This window comes from Osmia lignaria, chromosome 2 (genome assembly GCF_051020975.1).
Source record: "Osmia lignaria lignaria isolate PbOS001 chromosome 2, iyOsmLign1, whole genome shotgun sequence".
In the NCBI taxonomy this organism is placed as follows: domain Eukaryota; kingdom Metazoa; phylum Arthropoda; class Insecta; order Hymenoptera; family Megachilidae; genus Osmia; species Osmia lignaria.
The window spans coordinates 12,205,904-12,231,658 of record NC_135033.1 but is presented as its reverse complement, the minus strand read 5'-3'; the positions used below and the strand labels follow the sequence as shown (position 1 = coordinate 12,231,658).

Below are 25,755 nucleotides of genomic sequence, written 5' to 3'. Positions count from 1 at the left end.
CTTTCTGTGCTTACCTGCACGCGTGTGTACCTGTCCAGCCAAGCTGTATCGCCAACACGACTCACATGTATCAATGAGACATTCAGCCAACCTTTAACTTCTTTAGAAATATCAAAGATATTAGATCCATTTTCTTTTCTTAAATGCAACTACAACTTTGACTCTATTTTTCAATCGAGTTATAGATTGTTGTCCAAAGGAAACTTTGTTGTTCTTTAACATTTCAAAAATCTAAAAGAGTTATATCAGATATTTTAAAATAAATTATTGAAGCTAGAATTATTTTTTCTCATTACCATTAGTGGAGTAACGAATAACTGATTAGAAATATTAGCAGTGTCATTTGATTCGTCGTTCCTGAAAATCATAAAGCAGATCAGTCAAAGTATCAGTAACAATTATGTGTTTTATTATTACAGACTATAAGAATTTTATCTCTCTACAATCGACAGTACGTACAAAATAGTTCTACGTGTCGCTGCACAGGACAATAAACGATACAGACATAGGACGGTTCCTGTTGCACTTTCCCTCGTTTTATTCCTCCATAAACATCCTTTGAGCGTTTTACCTTTTTTTCTATCGAGCTTCGTCGAGAATTTACAAAACGGACGATGTTGAAAACGAGAAATCAGCAAATACGTGTCCCATTTAAAGACACGCCACGAGCCTCAGGTACGATCGTTTCATTCACGTTTTCATCGTTCGTCCCATACTTATCAATCGCACGTATACACATTTATTTATTTTTTAATTAAACGTCACGCGTCGATAATTATGTACATACATAAATAAATCGCTATGTGTATAATAATAAAAAAGAAAAAAAAGCACGGCTTTTGATTTACATAACAAAGAGTATAAATAAGACTAGATTTCGTTAATGATAATTAATAATGATAACAGGCATTGCTCGTTTCGCCTTCGTTTCTAGAGTTTCATTCTCATTTCTTCTCTCTTTCTACAAAATGCATTGCAAAATCGGCTCGAGGAAAGGTCTCGCGAACAACTCGAGCCGATAGAAAGCTGAATTTATCGGCTCACGCCCCTTCGAGCGGATTATCGTTGCATCCGCTTCTAATCGTCGAGCACGAAACCACTCTTTGGTTAACACGGTTCTTTCAACACTATGTACATTCCAGTCTCCCATCTTTGGCACGGAGCTACGATCGAATTTACATTATTATTAAAACGATTACGTCGCCACCTGTTTCCTCTGTTCTTCTCCTCTTACGGCGCTCAGCTTTTGTAATTAAAATTCTTCAACGAATTAGGCTCTTCTTAGCGACCGATATATCGAATCATCTTGAAAAATTTAATCACTTTTTCTGTATAATAATTAGTTATAAAATAATTCAATTCCAGTCTTTTTAGGATTGGAAATTTTCAGAATACCCGACTGCTTTTATGCGATGTATCAATAGCAATGCACTCGCCTGCTGATTTACAAATCAAGAAACTTATTAAAATCAATGAAATTATCGAAAAGAATAATAATATTTGTTTCATTGAATCACAGACAATGTTCTTATGAATTAGCAATGACTCAAGTACTTCTGAAGATTTGTTAATATAATTATGTACTTGATATGTTCACGATATTTACAATATCGTACAGGGTTATTTCTTGTTAAACGAAGGTTAACTACAATTCACGTAACGTTTCATTGCTATTGCGTAAGAATAAACTGTACGTTTATACAGATTAATAATGATTAATAGATCAGGTATTACTGTTTTTCTGTTACTAAATTATTAAAAGTGTTATTTACAAGACTGTAATTCAAAGCCAGTTACGAATCATTCTTTCATAAAAATGATAAAAAATACTATTTTTTTACTGGTATATTTGCACGATATCAGTAACGAACTTTATCATATCTCCATACCTGCGCGACTCTTTTTTTGCACAATTATGAACAGCGTACAAGACGCCCGCGAAGAATAATAATAACGAGATGACGATAAAATCCTTGTGCTATATGCGATCATTGATGAAATATATTCAAGTACCAATTTGAAACGTTATTATTTCTCACGATGTGTTGGCTTTCGATTTCAATTACCAATGATTTCCTTTGTAAATCAGCAAGCGAATGTAATGAAATTCAAATCAAGCTTTCAGCCTAATCACACTCGACTTTTTTGTATACTATGAACACATATGAGCAGTCCACAAAAGTGATCCAAGTGAACTGTGAACGCATACGATACATTTTATAAATTCCTTTAATTTATAATCCTGACGAGAGCAAATACTTTTGTCAGCGTTTCTTGATACCCCTAACAAAGGAAAAATTTCCTGAACCAACCATTTCCCAACCCGACTATCCACACGCATCCTCCGATCCTCCCCCCAGCCAGGACACCGCTAATCCAGCAACGTCAAATTAAAACCGACCGATCGTCTCGGGGAGCAATTTCCACGTTTCACGTCAGTGGCAGAGCTCTATGTTCATCGACGAACCCAGTGGACACGTCCACCATATTAGGGTGAGGAACAGGCGAGGGTAACACATTAGTATCACTCTCGACATCCCCGTCGGCGATTTCCCCCTCGGTGTTACCAGTCAGTTCGCGCACATTACCTGGGAGATAGTCCTTCCAGCTTCTGAACAGATACCTAGTGAACTTCCGGAGTTGCCTGAACTTACAATAGGTAGCACCCTCGGCGGACTCCAGTTGCTGGGTTTGAATAAGGAAACCCTTTTCCTTGAACGTCTGTTCGAGTTTCTCCCTCTGCAGAGACTTCCGTGTCTTCCTCTTGCGACGACCCTCCTCCTGGTTGCTGCTCCTCTGACAGGGTGCCGGTTGAATCCTCTCGCCGGCGGCGTTCAGAAAAGCGCCAGTCGACGAGCCGGATTGTCCGGCGGACTGCTGAAGAGCTTCTCTAGGGAAGAACTCGTAACCGCGCATACTTTTGTCACCGGTACCGCTGTAGTATCTGAAGTTACCACCAGAGTCGACCGACAGACTCTTCTTCTCCTGGAGACTCGGTTTCGCTCCTCCGGTGAACTTGAATTTACATATGCTCACTTCGGTCGCGGGATTATTATTGTTCTCCGTGGGCATCGGGGGTATGAATATCGCAGAACGCTTCCGCTTGGTCGGCTGACCTTGGCTTTGATTAATTGGCGCATTTCTTTTAGGTCTGGGCGAGACGGGAGGTGGCAAAGGTACTGTCTGAGGCGGTGGTTGGGCGGACGGAGGTACGACAGGTGGACTCTTCGTCTCCAGCATCGAGTAAATGGACTTGGGAACGATCTTCTGCTCTTTCGGAGCTTGCTCTATCGTCCTTGGATAACACTTGCTGTTCTGAGCCATCTTCTGGTAGTAGAGGAGCTGGGATTGCAAAGCCATTGGGTGAATGAACACTCCAGCGTTGGGCCAGTACACGAATCCAGGATTGCCACCCAGCATCGGGTCTATTATGTTGTTATTATGATTTATATTGCTGCTGTTGCGACTAAGAGGATCGAGGGAACGGTAAGCTGGCTCCGGAGGATAAGTTGTACCACCTATACACTCAACTTCTTCCCCGTCACTAGAGGTGTCACTCTTCACCTGTCCAGACTCGTACACGTTGCCATGCTTTCGTAATAGCCTGATCTTCAGTTGGTTCAGATCTCTGATGCAGAGATTCAGAGGTTCGTCCTGCTCCTTCGAGTTCTCCATCAGCCCGAACGTCCTACGCGACTCCTGGGTCAGTCTCTTCTCCAACAGGCTACTAATTCTATTTTGAACATCGCTTCTCTGGAAGGGTATCTGAGGGGAAATCCTCTCGCGACAGTCGAGCTTGTCCCTAGGTGACAGCCTTTTCTCCTCGTGGCCCGGTGTCCCGGGAAGTATGGTGCCGTAATTCTTATAAATTAAATGGCAAATGTCTGCCTTCTTCGGCTTCCTACCTCTTCTAGGCTTACTGTTATCCAACGTGATCTCGCCCATGTAAGGTAGGTCCGAGTATTTCATCGGTGGCCTGCCAGATGTTTGGGACTGCGACTGACTGTGATTATGATGGGTCGAGTTGAAGGTGTGGGACGAAGTGGAGGTTATCACCGATCTTCTAGAGCCCGATGGCTGATTCGAGTTGCTCGTCGGGCACTGAGGAGACGGGATCTGCGGGCATAGTTCCTGTTGCATCGCGGCGATCCGTTGCAGCCAGCCGTGCACATCAGCGATGGGACTTGGGATGGAGGTGGAGTTGATAGGCGCAGGACTCGGAATCGTCGGCTCCGCCAAGTGCGTCGGGGAGGAATTTAAAGCTTCCTGAGCGAGCGATGCTTCGTAGTGGTCCAGGTACTCTGGTGGCAGGGCTTGGTGATGGAACTTCAACTTCCATCGCGACTTCCTGCGACCTCGACTGAAACAGATAAGTAGGATTCTACTTGTTTAACCCTTTAACAATAGAAGAATCAAAGATTATATTTTCCTTTATTTCTATCTAAAATGGAAAAGTAGCAACAGAGATACCCCGTAATCTGAATTTCCATTTTGCGTGAGCATTCGTTACTAATTAATTCATAATTAATTGACGCATACCATAACACGGTAAGCTTTGCAACGCTCTTTAGTACGGCTAATTCGAATCCCAACAATTACATAGGCGATACGGGTCTTTGGCTAATGTTGTTTTCCACCTAGCTGCATTCCAAACCACGCCTCGACACCGATTTATACAACACAGCACGGCACCTTCGGCCGTATGCATAGAACCAGTGTCTCGTCTCCTCTTCCAGCACCGGTTCTAACGCGGCGTTTAATGAAATTCACTAACGGTAATCGAGTCGCGGCATTTCAGTCTAAGACATACCTAAGAAATCACTTTTTTACACGAACGAGTTGAGAAGACTCGGTTGTACATGGGACGAACCAGTTTCACCTGGCGCTTCTCTTTCTTGCTGTCTATCTAAAGTACTCTTTCAAGAGCTTTACATCGAGAGGATCGTTAGAGGAGTTAAACGTGTCGATCGACACGTGATACGAGGCGATTTCTAATGATCAGATTCGAGGAAAAATGAATCCTTTCTTCAGACAGCAGGAAATGAACCTTTTGATGGATAATGTTGAAATGATAGGTTGTATTTATTGGAAGATGGTCTTATAATCAGTAATCAGTATGATTAAGTCGTTTTCTGATATATTTCTTTCATTTCAAAGTGTACATTAATTAGATGTTGAAATTTGATGGCTGATTTGATTTGATTCGTGATCTTAATTCTTTAATAAATAAGGTTCAAAGTATCCCCAGTTTACGGTTACTGTATAAAACAATAAGAATAACAAGTTACCTTGGTCTTCCTCTGTTAGTGAGATCCGAAACCGTCTGCCCTGGACTTTCCTCCAGCTCCTGAATCTGATCCGTTTCGTGTCCATGGCCATGCTTACCATCGACAGATGTCAGTGACGTATCTGCATCTACTTGTGGACTGTCAAATTTATCATTAACTATCTACCGTAACAAGAAACGTTCTTAATCATGACTAAATAAAAAAGACGAATGAAAAGAAAATTTTGCAACACTTCTATGTCATCAAATTAGTTTCAAACATCAAATTCCACGTGATCAAAGAATATACAAAAAGAAATTCGAAAGTACACGTGTTGTGCCATTACTCAGCGCACAATTTCGGAACTATACTCCGTAAGTGAGTACATAAATTACTTTTATGCAGCTCGAAGTGGTCGTTGTGTACTATGCTCTTCAAAAAATAATCTGCCGCTCGTAAACGCCAACAGAACGTCCATCTACTGTAAAGCACGTGGGCGTGTAGACTTCACGTGGCTTATGTTTCGTTAATAACGTATTTGTTCGTTTCTCTGACAAGTTTTACGTTTACCTCGTTGCAGTGCATAATACGGGATGATCGTATAATTAATAAATCTCTCGAGATTGATCGCTGTGTCTAACTACGAGTGTCTATTTCTACCGTGCCGATTCTATTTATTATCACGTCTCTTATTATATAATATTATTATGTACTAATTTGTACTCTGTTTTAATTGCAGGCTCACCTCAACGCATTCGTGTCACGACTACGTTCCTCCTCCTCCTGGGGCTCCTGCTTGACCGCCATGTGGAGCAGAGGTGGTAAGGGACACTTTATCTGCGACGAGTGATGCAGATGATGCTGCAGAGTGGTGCTGTCTGTGGGGCCACTGTCTATCCCAGTAGATTGTGCACGAGGCACGACTTCCTCGGTCTGCATAGTGCCCCCTGAAAAAAAAAAAAGAAAAAAATACATATCCAATTAGATATGCATAGAATAATCAAATATCTAACATTCAATCTTTAAATTTTTATCTAAGTCTAGCATTCTAGGATTAAGAATAACGTCGACAAGTGATATCAATACCACCCCCCTCCCCAAAATTTTAATTAATAAAAAGTACCCTATCAACCTAAACGATCCCTTAGAAAGTGGAACATTTCCAATGAATTTCGACTTTTCGTTTCATCAATAAACGTATGTAAATAGGTCTGAGGGAAAGGTTACGCGTGGGCATCCGTCGTGTTGACTTTAGCTCGCGGTGCAGCCTGGATATTGCGGAATATTCATAACCTTCTCGTTAATGAAACGCATTGTCGGATTAATCGGGTGTTTCTAATGGCAACGTCAACGGGCGTGAGAAATGGAAGAAACTAAACAAATGGCCGCATGCAAATCGCGGTAAGAAACTCGTGTGGGGTGTTACACCATATGCGCTTCGCGTGTGGGCAAACCGAAGCGGGCTACATACGCGTCCGTCGCGTCGCGTCGCGTCGCGTCGCGTCGCTTCGAAATCGTGCAAAAGGTATAACGTGGTTGTGCGTTACGCGACATATCGGAATGCTTTTCACCTCGCCTCTACACACCTGTCACGTATAATTCCTCGTGATGCTCTTTTAGGCTCATCGAAACCCGTCGATCCTCCATGTATAAATAGTCGACTCGCCGCGTTCTTCGCGCGTAATAATAAACGCGAGGAATAAGAGGACGGGGTGCTTGCACGCGAAAACGATCGTAAACGCGGTTATGGAAAAAAAATAGAAGAGGGGATGCGAAATAATTTTGCAGTAGTGAAGAATAAAAATTTCTTATGGATTTTATGAGTTTCATATAAAAAAGAAAAAAAATATCATAAAAGCGAAGAAATTGAAAAGGATCATGTTTCGTATCATACTGAGATACAAAAACATCATTAAATTTAATACGAAAGATATAGTATAGACAGCATGATCCGTCGCTATGATATCGGTGATTTCAATTTTTCAAAGAATTGCCTGGAAAAACAGCCCTCCCTTAAGGGAAGCACACTCTGTACAAACTATACTTTCTCTGGCAGCACGTGCGACAGGGTTCTAATAACACCGTGCACGTGCCATTTAAAATTAACCAGACCGTTCACACGAGACCAGGGATTAATCGTAGCATACCAGTCAGATAGTACCCGAAGACAATTAGATACATATCTATGTACTCGTGAATAGAATAAATTTTTCAAAAATGGTCCAACTGATTTGAATTCTATTAAGAATCTAGAAGCATACTACTTTACTAAATTATTTGAAAAAAAAATTGCAATTGATTAGAATAGTTTTCCTCTACCTCTACAATTTGAGTTCTGAATGGCTCGTATAAATATGGAATTCGGTGGAAAATCGTGTGAAAATTCGGTTTGACTTTGACGTGAAGGCACACGCCAAAAACGGGAGCAATATAATTTAACCGAGGGCCATTCCAAGTCTGTGTGTGACGGTGTATTAATAACGACGGTGTGCGGGAGGTGGCCCGATTCATTGAAGACCAGTTATAGAATGATGCAGCCGGCCGCGTAACTACAATTTATTTTTTGGCTATTTTTAGCGGTTGGCGTAGCGCCACTATTTTCGGTTCTCTCAAATTTCTCACTCCATATTTGGGATTATGGATGACGGGACCCGCGGAGCGGTGTATCTTTACGACTACGCCCGTTGAGACACTTTCGTTGCCTCTGCCTGATGGTACCTTCTACCATTCCCTATCTTCAGGCTTACATTTATGTTTCGCATTAACACCTGGCTAGGCTAATATACGGGAACAATGAACGCGAGATGTCTGATACTCCCGTCCCTGTTATCAGATATTTTTCGTGACTAAGTATTCATTCCAGTCCATAAGTTATAGGACACCTTAGGGCTACTCTAAATGGTCATACTTTATAATGAATGATCATTATAAATTAATTACTTTATAATTTATTTCATAAATTATGAAATTTCATTACATGTATTTAATATTTCAAAAAACAAAAAATAAAACGTGTAAATTGAATTTATTTTAGCTTTAAAATATGGGAACGGTACATCTTGAAAAGCCCTTAACTTATTAGGTTATTGACCCTCAGCTGTCGCGCGATACTCGCTTAACCGTGGATCAGATTATTCTATGATCAAACTGTTGGGTCTTTTTGTAAATACAAAAAACGACAGAATTTTTGGAGAAGATTGATACATTTCTAAGATTCGATTGCGGGCAACAAGTGGATGATGTTTAGAAGGGAGTGCTAGCACGCGGACGAGCATGTGTTCAGTCTCAATTGGCAGCAGCACAAGTAGGTTAAAAACGGTAAGTCAGCCGCGATGCTCAGGAATATGTCAAGGCGACATTGTAACAAGGGTGAAATTCAGTGAAAAGGTGAGAAATGATTGTCCTTCAAGGTTCTCTGTGAACCTTCAAGTGTACCATCAAAATATTTTACCAAGATCGTTATTAAATTGTCTATTTACAGATACTGAAACCCTTTTTGTTTTTTAAATATTTTTATAAATAAAATAGCTAAAGTTTTTATTCAGGATGAAAAATTATCACCTTTAATGTCTTTCAAACCGTAGAAGTTAAAGCAAAAATATTCATTAGAAATTACACGCTTTGATAGATTCCTCCCCTATGGGTGGTCCCTCATTTTAGAAAAATTGCATGGCAGAATACCGATAATTTTTTTCTTAAAATATCTTCTTGAAATATCAAAGAGTAAATCCAACTTTATTTCCAATTACCTGTCACGGGAAACTTGCTTTCTGGCAACATGAACGCTCGCTGCTTGATGGCCCTTGTTCCCTCGAAAGCTTCTCGTCAAGCAGATAACGAGCATTCGTCGTGGAAAAGAATCCTCTGCAGATGTTAATCACTCGCGTTATCCAGAAAACAGAAGGGTAAACTGGTGCACGAAAGTAGATGACGCGATTCGCGACTGCGGACACTTGTTGTCTCGGCCACCGGGGATGTCACACGAGAATCGACCGGAAAACGACGATAGGATGGTGAACGAGTGTGGCCGCAGCAAAATGGAGACGGTGGTCGAAGGAAGGAAGGTGAGAAGCGGATGGAGGGCACGTGTTTCTGCGAGACGGGTTATCCGCGAACCAGAAGAACACCGATAGAAGAAGGAAGAAGTTGAAACGTGTGAAGAAAGAGAAAGATGGTTAGAGAAGAGGGAGGCGGAAAAAAAGAGTGAGAGAGAGAGAGAAAGAGAGAAAGAAGGAACGCGTAGCAGTCCGTTTTGAGGCAGTTTTGGCACTGTTACCAGCACGAACGGGCAAGCACCAACCCCGAACAGAGCGCCTCCACCTCCGCCGCGAAGACGAAGACGAGCACAGCGACCGAAGCGGTGACGAAGAAGATGAGCAGAGGCTCCCCCTTAGAGGGAGAAGGGCAAGCGGAGGCGAGGGCGTATATTCTTGATTTGGGCGGATGGAAATCTGAGATTGCTCCATATCGGGCTGTGCGCCGTGACCAAGGAGGTGCTCTGTAATAGCAGACGTCTGAACCTCTTCTCCGTTGTCTCTCTTCGTTTCAACGTCTTTACGCGCGATCTTTCCTTTCGTCACGTGCTTCGAATGTTCCTTCTTCTCTTTCCCGTTCTTCTTCGTTGATTAACACTCGCATCACCGTCGTTAGGTCTTTTTAAACCAAATAATTACCCTCTGACAATTAGGGTATAGACGATTTCAGTGATACAGGATTAACCCTCCGTTGCATAATTTTCTTAACTTTACGGTTTCATACTCTTATAAGTAATAATAATAATATTTATTTAAAATGAAATTTTATAATACTACAAATTTCCAATCTTGTGCCTTTTAATACACTTTACTCTAATTTTCGTTTCGTATATTTTTAAATAAATAAAAATGCCAATAAGATAGATACTTTCGAGAAGTAATTTTCCTTCGATGTTTGTCTATAAAATTACAGGCATAAAACTCGCGAAAGTAAAATTAATATTTAGACAAGGGGAAGAGTTATGACGGTGTTACACAACAGCAGGTGAATAAGAACTTTGAAGTGCTCGTTCAAAACTCTTGGAACGAGTAATCGTGCGAAGAAGCAAATCCACAAATACCAAGCAACATTGTAACACCTTTTTGACTTGGTGGGAAAATTGATGCGGTCGCTGCGACAGGAACTGGATAAATTAGAGCGAAAAATCGACTATCTTGAGTGTTGCCAACAAATCAGCCATGCTGAGAGTCAGCACGACTCGCGCGGTCGGCTTTTGCCTATCTGGGGTAGAGATGTGTTTACGAAATAAACGGGAATCGAAAATAGTAGCCCCCGAAAACTCGAATATATCTGGAAACCTTATACCATTACCGCCTATAAAACCGAAATAACACCAAGCGAAAATAATATCTCCCCTTGATTCTTCGTTCAACGTCTAAACGTCGTTTTCAAACGCTTTATTGCTTCGTGTATTTATAATTATTAAATGTACCTTACGAATTTCAACGGTACAAAAGAAGTTTTAGAACGATCAAATTGAAGCTCTATAAAATTGGATGAATTGCGATTGAATTGAAACTGAAATTTATAGCTAACCGTGGAAACCGTGTCGTTGAATGCATGGAATTCATTACGCAAATGAGTATACCAGATTGTGGGAAACGGTAATCAGAAAGCAACCAGCTACTGTATTTATTAAAAGATTATAAATGATACAGGTTATCGATAGATTACTTTTTTTTTTCTTAAACTTGATATTCGAAAACAGCTGCCGCCCACTGTCTTCGAATCGTGAGCGTAGGAGAATATGACTTGTTACTGATATTCTAATGTGATCAGTGTCGTGAGATGTTGTGAATGAAGTTTCGTGTACGCTTTCCACGAACGTCGTTAATATCTAAAACAGCTTCTCCTGTAATTCTTCATCCCCAAAAAATTGTTTTTAAATTAGTATCTCCATAAGTTTAATTTTCTTCGCCCTGATTATTTTCAAGGTTTTCTAAAATTTTCCAAAATATTCTGTTACTTATTAAAAGAAAAAGGCTTTCGAAATAGAGGGATGAAGTGATCCTTTGAACCCCTTCTAGTTTCGTTAACGTCTCAAAGTATAGAGTTAACAAGTCATCATCGATAAGATTGATCGAAGCTACTGTCGATAGATAAAGGTGAAACCGTTGAAACGACGATGGGATGCAAGATAACGCGACTTTGTTCGATACGGCGGAGGCGTATATTATATCCCGCATAGGTTAAGCCACCCCGCCTACTTGTTCGACGTGTCCCAATACCTGGCAGCGATATGTCAACAGCTACTTTCCACTCCGTGTCCAGGCACCAGGTTTTATCGGCGACCACTCTCGGCTATGGCGACAGCCGCACAGCGTAAGTGTACAACAATCTGACGGCTGACAAGCTGCCATTTTAACGTACGATTACGCTTTTTAATGCCCGCTCGAGCGGAAAAGGGGAAATCATTGTCGTACGCCCGCGACACGATAAAACCTGTTGAATAATCAACATTCGTATCTGATCTCCAACCCTTTACTAATAGAACCGCGGATAGTCGATCATTGTTCAAGTAATAATTATTGTTCGATTTGCTTTTCTTTTTGCCATTTTTAATTTTTATATTAAATTAAAGAGCATCGATTAATTATTCCATAATATTAACGACGATGGGTTTAAACCAGTTTACCATCAAAGAGATTGGCAAACACGATTGGCAAACATCAAAAACTTGTTCGTACCCTCCGAAAATATATAATCGGTCGATTTTCTTTGGATGATTACATGTAAATTTCACTGCACTTCAGTAGAATGTCCCTGGGACGAGCAGACAGAGGCTGTCTCTTCTTATGAAACGACCCTTTCGTGGAACAAATTAATTATTACGATCCAGAGGTGGATTAAGTATCATGGAAGGTGTTATACGATACTATAAACGGCGGTCATTTTTCTTCGTCCCTTATTTTCTTTATGTTAACACTTAAACGATCAGGCAGGTGTTAACACTTTACGAGCCAATCTAATTTGTTCAACGAATCTAATTTAATTATAATTATTATTATAATAACACAAAATATCTTAGATTTATTAAAAATAAAATTGCTTAAAGTGTTAATATTTTAATTAATTTTAATTTTACAGTACTCAATTCCACACTGGTGAAATTGAATGATTAAATCTATTTATAAATTCTAGATAAAATTGATCGTGTTTCTAATGTTTGCTTTTGATTTAATCCGAAGAAATCTATCGCGGACCATCAATTATCTTTCACCCATAGAATAGAGCAGCCTAGGAGAGATAATAATTTCCATGAAGTAGATACACATCGGATTTTCTCTTCGTCGAACAAGACTCATTATAGAACGGCAAAAAAAAAAATTGAATATCATGCATCTAGCGTGTTATGGTTACACCGAGACGCATACAACACGCTCGGCACAGTAAATTATTACCTGTACACGAGAATATTTTTTCGTTTTGACAGAGGAAACAGATGCCGATTTCCATCAAAAGAGAATACATACAGCTTTCACTTTGCGACGCGATTTTTCTACTTTCTTCAACGGTGTATTTATCTTTCTGTTCTTTCGCGTAACACATAATCTTTGTAACATGCAACACATTGTTTGTTTTCGAACGAGATCTCGGAGATTTCGGTGAATTCGATGATTCGATACTAAAAACAGATTGTTATACAAGTGTTGAAGGTGATATCGGTTCGATGAACGTTCCTTATGACCTCGTGGAAATTTTAAACACCGGCTCCAATCTATTTTCTCGAATTTTTTCAATTTTCAAATTATTAATAGCATTGTGAAAGGATTTTTGGAAATTAGAAAAATTTTCAAAATACAATCATATATATAAGGGTGAAATTTCTATTCAATTTCTTCTAATAGTATAACGATAGTAAATGTCTAGGTTCGTTCTACTCAGAAACTGTTTCTAAAATCACCTTTACGGAGTCGAAAAAAGAGAAAACGAGTGTTTCCTGTATACAGACGATGGACCACTTTACAGTTAGGCCAATTGGATCGCCCACACAGCGTAGAAATCTGTAAAAGGAATATCGAGCCACAACTACCAATACCGTTAAATTGCTCGTAGCTTTTTCCCTCGAGAAACTATTCAAGGCGTGCTGCTTTTAATTTGGCAATGACGCAACACGAACAGGCTCCGATCATTCGCGTGGGTGTTTTCTATTACACGTGTCAAACTTATACCATATTTGGCAGCCCACCATCAAGTAAATTCAAAAATTAGGATACTGATTTAATAAATATTTCAAGCTTTTCGTATTTTATACATATAGATAGGCTTCGAAATGAAAAAAATTCCATAAAATATTAAATGATTCGAAAGGTGTGGCAGAGTACTGTATCGTAACAATGTCATAAATACAAATAGTTTAATGGATACATCAGAAACCTGATAAAAGAGCAGCTTTATTTCATCATATACAATTCTGGAGCGATCGAACCGTATTATTAATCAACAATCGAACCTTAAAAAAAAAAGGTTTATTATTCTTGCGACGTGTTTCGATCGGCAAAGAAACACTCGATTTCGCATAACACAGCATCGATAGTAACGATCTCCCTGAAAGAGGGCAGACAAAAAGCGTGCGGACGAACGAAGGTGGTGCATATACCGGTCGGTGTCACTTGCACAAGCAACCTTAAGGAACTTTGATTGGACGGATCGAGAAACGCCGGTTGTAAAAGTTTTCCCTGCTGGTATGTCCAAATGTAAATATCGCGATTGAAAGGACGAGGACAGAGGATGAAAGAGAAACGGGCCGCTATCATTTCGACGTTGCAATCTGTCTCTGGGATGCATGGGCAATAGTGGCCGCCAGGTAAAACCCGCAGTTGATCGCGATTGGCAGCTCTCTCGATGTGGAAATTCTCCCACCCTTGTTTCCAATGCCCACCTTCTTCGTCTTCCTCTCGATCGGCTCCCTGCCATTCTAAAGAGGCGAACGATCGTTCGGGAGATCCAGCGAACCCTCCTTCCGATCGCCATTCTTGCTAATTCCACTAAATATGGCTGTACCAGACGTATAACCCTTTCGTTTTGTTCTATTTCATATTTTAACAGCCCATGGAAAAGCAATATACAGCTTCTTCAAAATTATACACTCAGGTGCAACGTAGAGTTCCTTCCCTTAAGAGTTAGAGATGAAGGTAGGTATTTTATTAATGGCACCTAAGATTGTTTTTTATTTTTGTTTATTTTAATTACTCATTAATGAGCAACGTGGCAGGGAGCAGGCAATTTTCAAATTAAGCTCTCAATTTATAACGTTATTATATCAGTATAATAGTAATATCGTTCATTTTTCTCCTGCCTTTTTCTTTTAATTATTCGAGGTACCGGTCACCGGTGGCCCCTGCAGCAATCAACGCGTTACATCATTGAATGGTAGTTGCATAATAATCAACTGCTTAATATACGTACTTTATTATCCAGCACGATCACGCCTGACCGAAGAAAAATCCGTAATTACAAATTTTCCTCGTATCCTATGCAGTTAAGATATATCAGCAACGGCGAGAAGGAAAAAGCGCGATGTCTCGGGTTGATCTAAGCCGAGTTTTCCACGGAATTCATTCGGAAGACGCTTAACGAGCCGATTAAGAAACACTAGCCTCGTAAACGCGCATTGTTTCGCGCAAAAAACAGCAGCCCCAACATCGTACGAACGTTTTACAGCGAACCGCGCGCTAGAATTTATATTTAGGAAGCCACCGTGTAACTCTAGAACTACTGAATTAGGTTAGAACGAAAATACTGGCACCCACGCATGCCATTTTCGCGTCCTTACACGTTGTTGCGCTTCTTTGTTGCTAAATTCATGAAATTTCCTTTCGGCACACGTCTCGGTACATTTGCGTTTGAACACGAACAAGATTCCGGCGCACGGCTAACGAAACAAGATTCATAAAAAATTTTGATTGCAAATTATTTTTCAGAGTACACTTTTCAGAGTGTAATACTCTAAAATTAGAAAATCAGAATTTGGCAATTTGTATGTTTGCAAAATTGCAAACTGTATATTGGAAAAATAGTAAAAATGCCAAAAGAGTTTCCTCGCTATTCTACTCTGTTATCTCGAACATCATTCAAATCATTTTATTATTTTCAAAATGAATCATGGAGAATTGAATTTTGCAACTGACGCAGGAACTTTTCCGTTTCCGAATATGTTTCAGCCTTTTTTTAGCATCATGTGTGTATTTTTTGGAACCACGTAACAATCCCAGCGTTTTTCTTAAAATATACAGAAGCCGCAAAGGTGATCTTTGAAACACAAGGAAGATTGTTCGGCTATCAATATCATTTGTGAAAACATTTTTCGTACAATTCATTGGCTGCGTAACATTATCCTTTAACTACACCACACTATATATTTTATAGTAAACGTTCAACATTTTGCAACACCAGTGTACATAAAATAAAAAGAAAAAAAAAAAAAAAAAAAAATCAAGCATTGCCATAAAAGGCGTTCGCAAAATGTACATTGAATCCGATACAAATATAAAACTATCTTTGCCCGAGGTAATTACCTGGCGATCGCGGCATTGATAAGCAAATGAGATCGCCAGGACGGAGTTCTCTTAATTAAAAATGATGAAGCGAAGTTTTTCGAGACAGGTCCCGAGATAAATACGTGTACGTGCCAATGGCATCGATCACGGTAGATCGTAAATGGCTCTCGTTACTCGTATCTCATTATTTTCGATCCGTAACAACGTTTTACCTATGCAAACTGTTGCTCCACGTTGAAAGAAAGAGCGCAATTAGAGGTAGGCAAACGGCGACTACTGTGTCATCAATCAAATCGAAACAGATACAGTTTAACCATCGAACAGCCGATCAATCTTACTACCGGCCAATACAGGGTCAATTTCGACCCATATCGAATCTTTCATCTGACTATGTATACTCCTTTAGTCTTTCGAGAAAATTAAAATTAGCATTCTTGCGTTATGTACACCGTACGTGTTTATATGGCCGAAAACGTGTTGTTCCCGCGTACGATCCATTATTTCACCGTAACCTTGTGCTCGGAACAGGAATTTCGTTTTACATCACGAACCTACTGAACACTGACTAATGAGACGCGGTAACGAGTTCGCCCACCCGTGGCCAATTCGTCCTCGTCGTCGATCGTTCTACATCTCCTGAACGAACGGCATTGTTTTCAGCAGGAAATTTCGAAAAGGCAGGCCCCGGTTGCGTAAGATATTTTCTTTTTTCGTAGAAACCGTGGACCGTGGTGACGAAATCGCCGCTTGTCTCACGCCAATCTGCTAAACACGTCTATTCTATTTACAGGACGACCACACCTGTTTCAAATGTATTTTCGGTTTACACGTAACTTGTCTATGACCACGTAGACCATCGGTTCTACTTCTAAACATTGATGGCTCATTTTCAAATAAATGGATCAATCTTCAAATCTGAACATTAATTCTGTTCGAAACGACTACCATGCTTCCTGCTGTACGTCTTAATTAATTAACAGATCGTACAGGAAGATATCTACTGACGACGAAATTTGACAGGAGAAAGTTTATATAAATCTACGCCGCTAAGAGGATGACGACGGTTTAAATGGAAAATGGAAGTCGAATCGAGATGCATCAATGATCGAAGCTCAGGTATTTCTACATATTCGAGGTTGCGTACACCTGGTGTTACTTGGCGAGTATCGCTGGTTTTGGGAGAACAACGCCGATGCTACCTGGCCAACGTGACTATCTGCGGAATACCTGGATTTCAAATGGTCACAATTCCTCCGTATCTTCCATCTGCCGTGTAGCTTTCATACGCGGAGCGTTATTAAATAAAACCAACAGGGTCGTTAATCACCGCGTGTCATCTTGAAATAGTTGAAAGCCACGTGGGAGTAACAGTAGGGTCAATAAATGGTTAACACTGAAACTACTGACGTTGGATGCAGGTATATATGTATACCTCGAACGCGTGGAAGAAGATTTTCGATTATTTAAAAGAAGAAATCTAAAATTTTTTAGTTTTCTAATGAGATATCGAAATAATTACGAACGGCAGTTTGGACATGAAGGAAAAAGGATCGTAAAGTAAGAAGGTGATAGCAAAGAGAGGAAATAAAAATACCGGGGACTCGATTCGTTGGCCGGCCATATAGGGAGAAAACGAGTGAACGAATTATCAGAGGCTAACGACGCGGGATGAACCTTTTAAAAAAAGGCGACCAACGGACTCGTCCCATTCAGAGGAAGTCAGCCAGACCCCGTTCGTCTGGTTACTTCTTCGCCTTCATTCATCAAACATCGTATTCCAGCAGCACATCGTCAACCGCGCGGAGGACATTATTCAACCGCGTTTTTCGAAGATAATAGCCAGCTCTACAAATAAGATCGTCGACGGGAAAGCAGCGACGTCGGGTCTCGTACATTCCTAGAAGAGCACACCGACGCCGGTGAACCTCGTAAACATTCCTCGTTTCTTCACCACGATCCCGGCGCGTGTTACCAGCGGAAAGAAGTTTGTTATATATCGGACTTTAAGTATCCGACGAGTCTCTTGTTCTTTGGAAAATTCAATCTTGTCGATCGGCTGAAACGTGTTGAATCGAAAATGTCTCCTAAAGAATCGGTAGAATTATGATACCTGCAAATGGGAATTTAAATATATACAGTGACAAATTCAGTCCTTAAATTCTCAAGTTGAAAAGAAAAATCTGTAATTCATCGTTTTGACAGATTTGGTTGCAACGTTGAATACCTTTCTGACTGATACTTTACGAGACACCTGGACTTTAACCATTTAGACGACTCTATCGGTGGAACGATCGTGAATCGTAGATCGTTCGGAGTTTCCAATAACCCAGCAAAACCGAAGCATCGAATCGTCTGTAATTCCACCCACGTGCTTGCCGTGTCCCCACGATCCATTCATCAAACCCGCTCGAAGTACTTAAGTTTCGCTCGTAACACCGAGAAAAGATAGACGCGTTTGCGTCTCCGCGTGGAAACGAATTTATATGAATACGTAGACGGGGACTGCGCATAAGCAGCCCTTATTCCTTATAAGACGAGCCTTCCTCTACCAGTCTCTCTGTCGAGAAAGAAAGGTCGAGATAGCAGCGAGATATAAAACGATCCGACCCAGCGTTCATTTATTCCCTCTCGAAGAGTATACCTGTACAGGGTGATTCCAATAAAGCTGCTCGAATTATTAAGTTGTTGCATACTGAACGATCGAAGTCTGACATAATTTCATGACGTACTTTCAAATAAATTTATTTTCATTCTACAATATTTTGCTTGTGTCCCACTTTGACGAAATAATATAAAAATTTCTTGCAAATTATTACAAACACTAAGTTTGATGAGATTCTATAACGGCAAGAAGTATGAATTTATTATGAAAAAATCTTCAACCCAATTTCGAAGACAATTGAATGGAACATTTCGTAAGAATCACTCTGTATTTCATTTACACAGACGCACACAGGCTTATCTCTAGCGTCAGCAGGCACAATGATTTTATCTGACCGCATGATCGAGCCTTGATTTACGTGTTCCTGCCTTTCGATTGTCACTGCCGAGGAACTCCGTTTGTCACTTGGTTATTTCCACGGGGAAGCTACTGGTAATCGACAGTGATCCGTGACAGAGGTCGCACCACGATCGATCCATCGATCCTCAAGGGTGAATTTTAATTATACGATTTTTATGCGCCGATGTAGCAACATCGACGTACCAAATAATTTTTCTTTATTACAATGTTCGTACAGTTTATTATTAGCTTATTTATTAGAAATCATAACTCGTCACCCTTTGAGCCAATAAATTGCTGCTCTTATAAAGTCGACGATACGAATGATAATCGAGCGAGGAATAGTTTCGTTTCTCACGCTGCTCGTTTTATTCGTAACCTACCCGATTTACGCTTAATTGCGCTTCGGGAATGAAACATCTAATTTGCATGCATCGCGATTCTCCACTGCACACAGAGTGTGCTAGATACTGGACCGAGTAGAAAGTGATAATTTATGGTGATTGACTGTTTGAACGACGACTTCCATGACATCGGGTTCTAGAAGAAAGTTATTAGTTAGCTAAAGATTTCTCTCTCGGTTCATTCTACGATCATCAATTTCAAGTTTTGAACTGTTCGTTTGAGGGAAAGTAGGTAAAATGAGTGCATGTATATTCCTCTATCGATGCACAGAAAACATTACTATAGTAAACTTCTCGAGGGAAAATCGCGATGTAGGAATATCTCAAGCTCCAGTTTGAAATTTCTTTCACTTCTGGGTAACAGCAGATTCGAAGCAAGAATTTATCTCCACATCGTAAACCTACTTCGTGACGCAATCCTGATCAGTTTTGTTGGTCGGGGAATCGGGTTTTCCCCGTCACATTTGCATAGCTGCCAGAGAAGGTGAGAAAATCTTTCATGGTTAACCTGTATCCGTTTTAAATTCAAATTCTTCGCTTGCCATAACCGGTAGTGAGATCAGCTTCGATCAAAGATCGTTTGAAATTTTTTTGCGCTATTCACTTGTGATTCCAATCAATCCCGTAATTCTAGAAATATAAGTAATTAGGGCAATGCCGAAATTAGCATAGTTTATCCTAAACGAAACATTCAACCCTTTATCCGAGTGATTTTCAAGGTGGCATAATATTATCCGGCAGCGTAAACCATTCTACTTTTCGAACAAAGCGATTCACAGTGGGCACGTTTGAATCGAGCTGATTGTTTCGAAAGAGAGCGTAAAATGGGCGCCGGGTGTGCCAGGATAGAAACAAAAGCAGAAGGCGGAGGTAGCCGGGTTTCCCTCGTGCACGCGGCTACATGAATGAAGCTTCCATTCATCCGTGGCTTTAACCCCTTCCTTCAACCCCCGTCGCACCGTCTATGGGATCTTGTCGAGTACGAACAACACCGACGCGAAACGAAGCGCCGCGACACACGTGATCGCCATTGTTGATCGCGAAGAAGAAGCTGGCGCACCGTCAGCGCCGACCTACCGCGTTATTCCCAGTTTTTTTTTTTTTTTTTTTTTTCATTTCCCTTAGGAACAGGACATTGATAGCATACTCGTTCCCGTCTTTAAACTGGTATATATCCTCGAACAGCCGCGAGCGACGTACATCAGGGGGAAGCTCATTCACTCGCTCGGTCACGTAAGCGAGATTAGGGGTGTTTGGCGCCGATGTTTTTGACGGCTAATGACGGTATCGACGACCTATTCCCATTAAGGCGAACGGAACTCTTCGCGAACCTTCGTTTCTTAACGAATCAACGCTTCGTGAGATGAAAATATTCTTTCGACCCTTAACGCTTTAACTACTGGCGCCTATAATAGTAAAACTATTCCAATTAAATGAAATTTACACGAGAGTGAGGTTGAGAAGCGATTTTCCCTAGAATAGCCTAAGTGCTGTACCATCGGTAACATGATAACTTGTAGAAAGATACGAGTGGTCTATGATGCAGTCCCCGTTTATCCAGAGTACTTTGTAACGTCCAGGAACCTAACGAGTACCAGTTCCCGAGAACTCGAAGTAGAAAAGTAAGACTGTTGTCTCATTCATCGAGTACGAGGAAGAAGAGTCTTGTCCCATTCATCGTAGTCCCGTCACGGTTGACGGGGATCTAGGATCGTTGGATTTTAAGTATAGTAAGAAGGTAGACGGTAAAGACTGGTAGAGTCCCAATGGGAAACGAAGAACACGTTTCTTCTTCGTCGTCAAAAGAGTAATGCAAGAATGTCATAAGCGACGGGATGAAGTAGAGACCAGATGAATCCTGTCCGCTTAATGAACGTTAGGCAAGATTGCAGTACTAATGGAAACGCGTTCTTTATATAATCATTTAAAATTATCGTGTAAATAACCTTTTGTTGATCCATAGGACTTTAGGATCTTGGACCGAAGAGATGATCAAAATTGTAATTTAATAATATTTTTCTAAATTCACGCGAAAGATCGACTGAATTTTCCAGCCGCGTTCGAAGAAGTGAAAGCCTCTTTTCGTCGTTCGTAGCAGATTTTATGCGTTGCCGCTTAAATAAAGATCGTAAATAATGAAGTTAGCCGTAATAATGCGCGATCGGGCAAATGTAATTTATCAGGACCAATTATATCGGAGGAGCATTTTCGGCGCGGACGTGTCTGAAGTATCGCGACGACGCTTTCGAAAGTGATCAATTCGGCATTACGATCGCGATACACGGCGATCGATTTATCGATTTATCGATCTGGATCGTGTATCGAATCGGCTGGCCCGTTCGTTAACTCATATTTATTCAAGGGATATTTAATTGATTGCAAGAATCGTTCGACGGTATTGTAGAGTCCGAATGGAAAACAGCGATCCAGATAAACCCACGCGTTTCATGATCCCCCGGGTAATACTAAATGGGTCCCTCTGTGCTCGAACAACAATGAAAATGGCTGACTGGCTACGAATCTAGTAGAGTTATTAATCACACGACGGACGGTGATTATTTCTCTGGAATGGGATGGTCGCGAATGTACAAGGTGTGCATGTTAGAAAGAAACATATTTTACTTTATAATTTATTATTTACTAATTCAATCTAATTATTACAATTATCTAAAAACTAAGCTAATATCTAATACAAATTTCTTGCAAAAAAAAAATTAAAATAAATTTTCCATCCTGTCGTCGAGAGAAACGGTCGTGTTCGATAGCGAATAAGCGAGAACCGTGTATCCTCATTGCCTTGTCATCTTGACACAGATAATAACGCGGTTATCCGCGCATAATTCCTTCATAAATTATATATTCTAATTCCGTGGCGTGGGTAAACGGTTATTATTGCAGCTTGAATATCGTCGAGTGCCGATGTGAGCCCATGTTGTTGGTGGCATCGCACTCCCCGTTGTTCGTGGATGGAAACTTATGATACCATATGGGACACGTCCGAGCTCCAAATAATTTATGATAGCTTTCTTAAAACGATGCTGGGATTCCAGCTGGTGAAGCGTGCGTATAAACGAGGATTGATTGCATCCTCTTGCTCTCTCGCGCACTCTCTGTACACCGGAGTAGATTGTTTAAAACGAAGGCACGATGATTACGGGGCCCGATCGGCTCTTGAAACGTGTGAAACAATTATTTAAATGTTACATACACGGACACGGACACGGACACGGACACGGACATCGACGATCGACCTGTTTAACGCGTTGATCGGTAAGTCATCCATATTTGGATGACGCGTGAATTTCCATAGAAAATTATTACAAATTATTCTTATTTTGGTGTTCGAAATTCAATTTATACTGGAGTACTATGTATAGGTCGATGGGAGAAATTATCTGCTCTAATTTATTTTCAAACAGATCCAGTAGAATGAGTTACGATTAATCGTACAGTTATCTCGATAACGAAAAGATCGGTGATAAACCGCTGGAATTTAACGCGATACGGAACCACGTTATTAGTCAGCTTGAACTTCTCGCGCGAGTTCATCGAGCTTATCCTCTCGTATCAGCCTCGCGACTCGTCTTTGTACCGCGGTAGCTATTATTTCGACCTTCCCGCGCATTCCTCGCCGTGATTGCTACCTGCTTTTTGCTTCCTTCCACGAACGAAATCCTTGGAATCGCCCGTGGATGAAGTCATTTTGAAGGAAAGAAACCGAATGCAACCTTGCGATCTTTTCGAAGTGTCAACCTTGTCAGATTTCATTTTCTTCTTTCCTCTTTCTTTTTTTCACATTATATATCACACCGATTGAATTGAGTGACAAACTTCTTTTTTATTCTCTTTTAATCCTTTCAATACCAAGAGTGATTATAGGATGAAAAGTATTTGATAATTCAATTTGAAACAGTTGCACGTTCTTTCGACACTTCTGAGTACGAATATCTTCTTACATTTTTTTTTTATTTTCGTCCGTCTTATACATGTACAATTTAAATACCGATTCGTTTTCGTTCGATTTGTAAAATTTCGTGGATCTTACGCGTCCTCGATACAAAAAACCAAAGGGAAAAGCACGAAACAAGATACAAGATTGCAATTTTATGTAGCGCCAAGCAAGCCAGACTGACGAGTGTGCTTTATAAGGTGCTTGTTAAATTTTACAACCGGTCATTATGCCCTCGATTCTGGTAAAATTTTAAGGGAAATAATAACACGAGGTGAATCGTTAGTGTCCTACAGCGTTTTTGATCCCACATTTTTCCTTTCCTACGCGTGCTCGATTTCACACGAAAAGGATCCTGCTTTTACGATTAATTCGAACCCTTTCTCGCGCAGTTATTACGATAATTAAGGTAACATCCGATAATGATCGTAATTATTATATATCTTCTTACAAAAAACAGTAATTCTTTTTGTATAAAATAATAGATACCGTTCCAGAATTAGATAAATAGATTTGAATGGTAAAATTATGCATTAAATTTTACCTCGTTTTCAGTCATTCTCATTAACTTTAACGATATTGGTGTATCGTTAAGTATCGATAACGTATCGAGAGTAGTACTTCTACACTTTAGCTAGTGTTTCCGATAAAACTATTCAGAAGAATAGTTTACATACGTGTAAAATTGAAGCTTCGAAAGTACCCTTCCAAGCAGTTTGCTAAGATCAAGATAAGGTTTCTTAAGATCGTTATCTTAGCGCTCGATCCAGAGACCTCATCTACAACGATTGTAGCTAACCAGCAACGCGATTTTACCTGGCATTCTACTCCACCGATTTATGCACCTTATTAAGAACAACATTGCGAAGATGCCGAGATAATTTTGTAATTAATTGCAATGTTCTTGCACAGTTTTCATCGTGAGTATACATCAGTTTTATTTTGTAGCTCAAACTGGAAATTCCTGAATGATTCGAAAGTAGCGATGTAAGAAACACGAGATGCGAATTAGTTTAGAATGCTAGGTAATATTTAATAAATTAATTACAAGGCGCTCCATGAAATGATAAGTTAGTCTATGTCTTGGCGAACTTCAAATATCTCAAAATGAAATAACGTTTCTCTTATATGAATTTCAGAATAATTTATCAAAGTATCTCCCATTTGCATATTCCTTTGTACGTTTTGTAAGACTTTGCGGGTTAAATAATGAAACGTTCCCAATGCCACAGACCACTAATTGAAAACTTCAAATATGCGCTTGAAAAAGGAGATACGGACATATTGCTTGCAGATAGAAGGGCTTTATTGCGGAAACTAATAAACGAGAGGAACGAAACACGATCGTTAAGCACGATGAATCGCGATTTCCCGAACGACAACTTGTTTTTACAGCAACGCGCGAATTGCTACATTTGCACGGTTCGCTAATAGCCTTTTCCAGGGATCATAAATTACGCCTGCCGTTATTATTATTATTCCGTTCATGATTATGAAAATGCCCAAGCTGGCCCGAACCCGGTATGTACTTCGGTATCCATTGTGCGTATTGCACTTGATGACATAATAGCGTTGCAGTATCGATCAAATTCTTCTCTACCAATAATAACAAATGTCTCTATTCATAGATAGAATGACTATATCGCAACCATAGACAAATTTTATATGAAATAATATTTTTATTCAATGTTAATTCGTTATTTTGTTGAAATTTAGCTATATTAGCCATATAAATTACACTTGAATAACTTAATTCCATTCTAAATTAAAATCCATAATTAATATTTCGCGCCAAATTTGACTACCGTAGTAGTTAGGCGTGCTATGCATTTCTAGACAATAATGTTGCACCCTAAGCATCCATTAACCCCAATGGTATGGTTATTATAATGCACACATTAAATATCAATTAATCGATCATTTAAATAATCGACAAAATGAGTAAGAAGTAAAGTTGCAAACTTCCGGTGTGTCATCATCGCGACAACAAAGTAGGTAATTTGAACGCGATCGAAAAACTTCGATGATGTCAGCGCATTAACACATTCACGGAAGAGGCGAGAGAATATTAAAAAAAAAAGAACTTACCATCGGATAGGAATCCATAACGGGTCTGCTCTGAGCGTTTACCACTTTGTCCAATAAACCGGCACCTCGTAGCTTCTTCTTGTCACGGAAATTGGCGCGTGCTCCGTGGAAGCGGGGAAACTTCAGACAGTGAAAAGATCCACGCGACACGCGTTACCACGCAGAGGTTAAGTTGTCGGTACACATCACATTTCCGGTGGTCCGTGTCTTAATCGCGTTTAGCACTAACGAATAAACAATTCACACGGGAACGGTTTAACTAGCAATGTTTGGTTATAAATACGTTGTAGACTGTCAGACAGGCGACAATCGAGCCGCGTGTTGCATTCAAGTGTCACGCGGCCGACGAGTTCATCGTGATCACTCGCATAAATGTTCGCAGCTTCGGCGACGTCACCGACGCCGGCCGACGACCGACGAAACGTTGATTAGACCGGCTGCGTGTCGCGGTAGCGCGCGTATTTTCGAAAAAGCGTGCACAGTCGCGATTCGCGAGAACGAACGAAAGAGG

General features: G+C 40.3%; 1 protein-coding gene across 3 annotated transcripts; it reads right to left on the bottom strand.

Annotated features, from left to right (window-relative positions):
- Window positions 1-274: 274 nt before the first annotated feature.
- LOC117606975 (uncharacterized) lies at window positions 275-25,755 on the bottom strand. Of its 3 annotated transcripts, none has more exons than XM_034330077.2 (4): window positions 25,245-25,755; window positions 6,013-6,214; window positions 5,289-5,426; window positions 277-4,360 (listed from the first exon to the last, which is right to left on the bottom strand). In XM_034330077.2, the coding sequence occupies exons 2-4, from the start codon at window positions 6,204-6,206 to the stop codon at window positions 2,431-2,433; spliced, it is 2,262 nt and encodes a 753-aa protein (XP_034185968.2). In that variant the 5' UTR covers window positions 6,207-6,214; window positions 25,245-25,755; the 3' UTR covers window positions 277-2,430. The 3 variants fall into 3 exon arrangements, with proteins under 3 accessions (XP_034185969.2, XP_034185968.2, XP_034185967.2); XM_034330076.2 differs by lacking the exon at window positions 25,245-25,755 and adding an exon at window positions 9,017-10,141; XM_034330078.2 differs by lacking the exons at window positions 5,289-5,426; window positions 25,245-25,755 and adding an exon at window positions 9,017-12,351 and having other exon boundaries at window positions 275-4,360.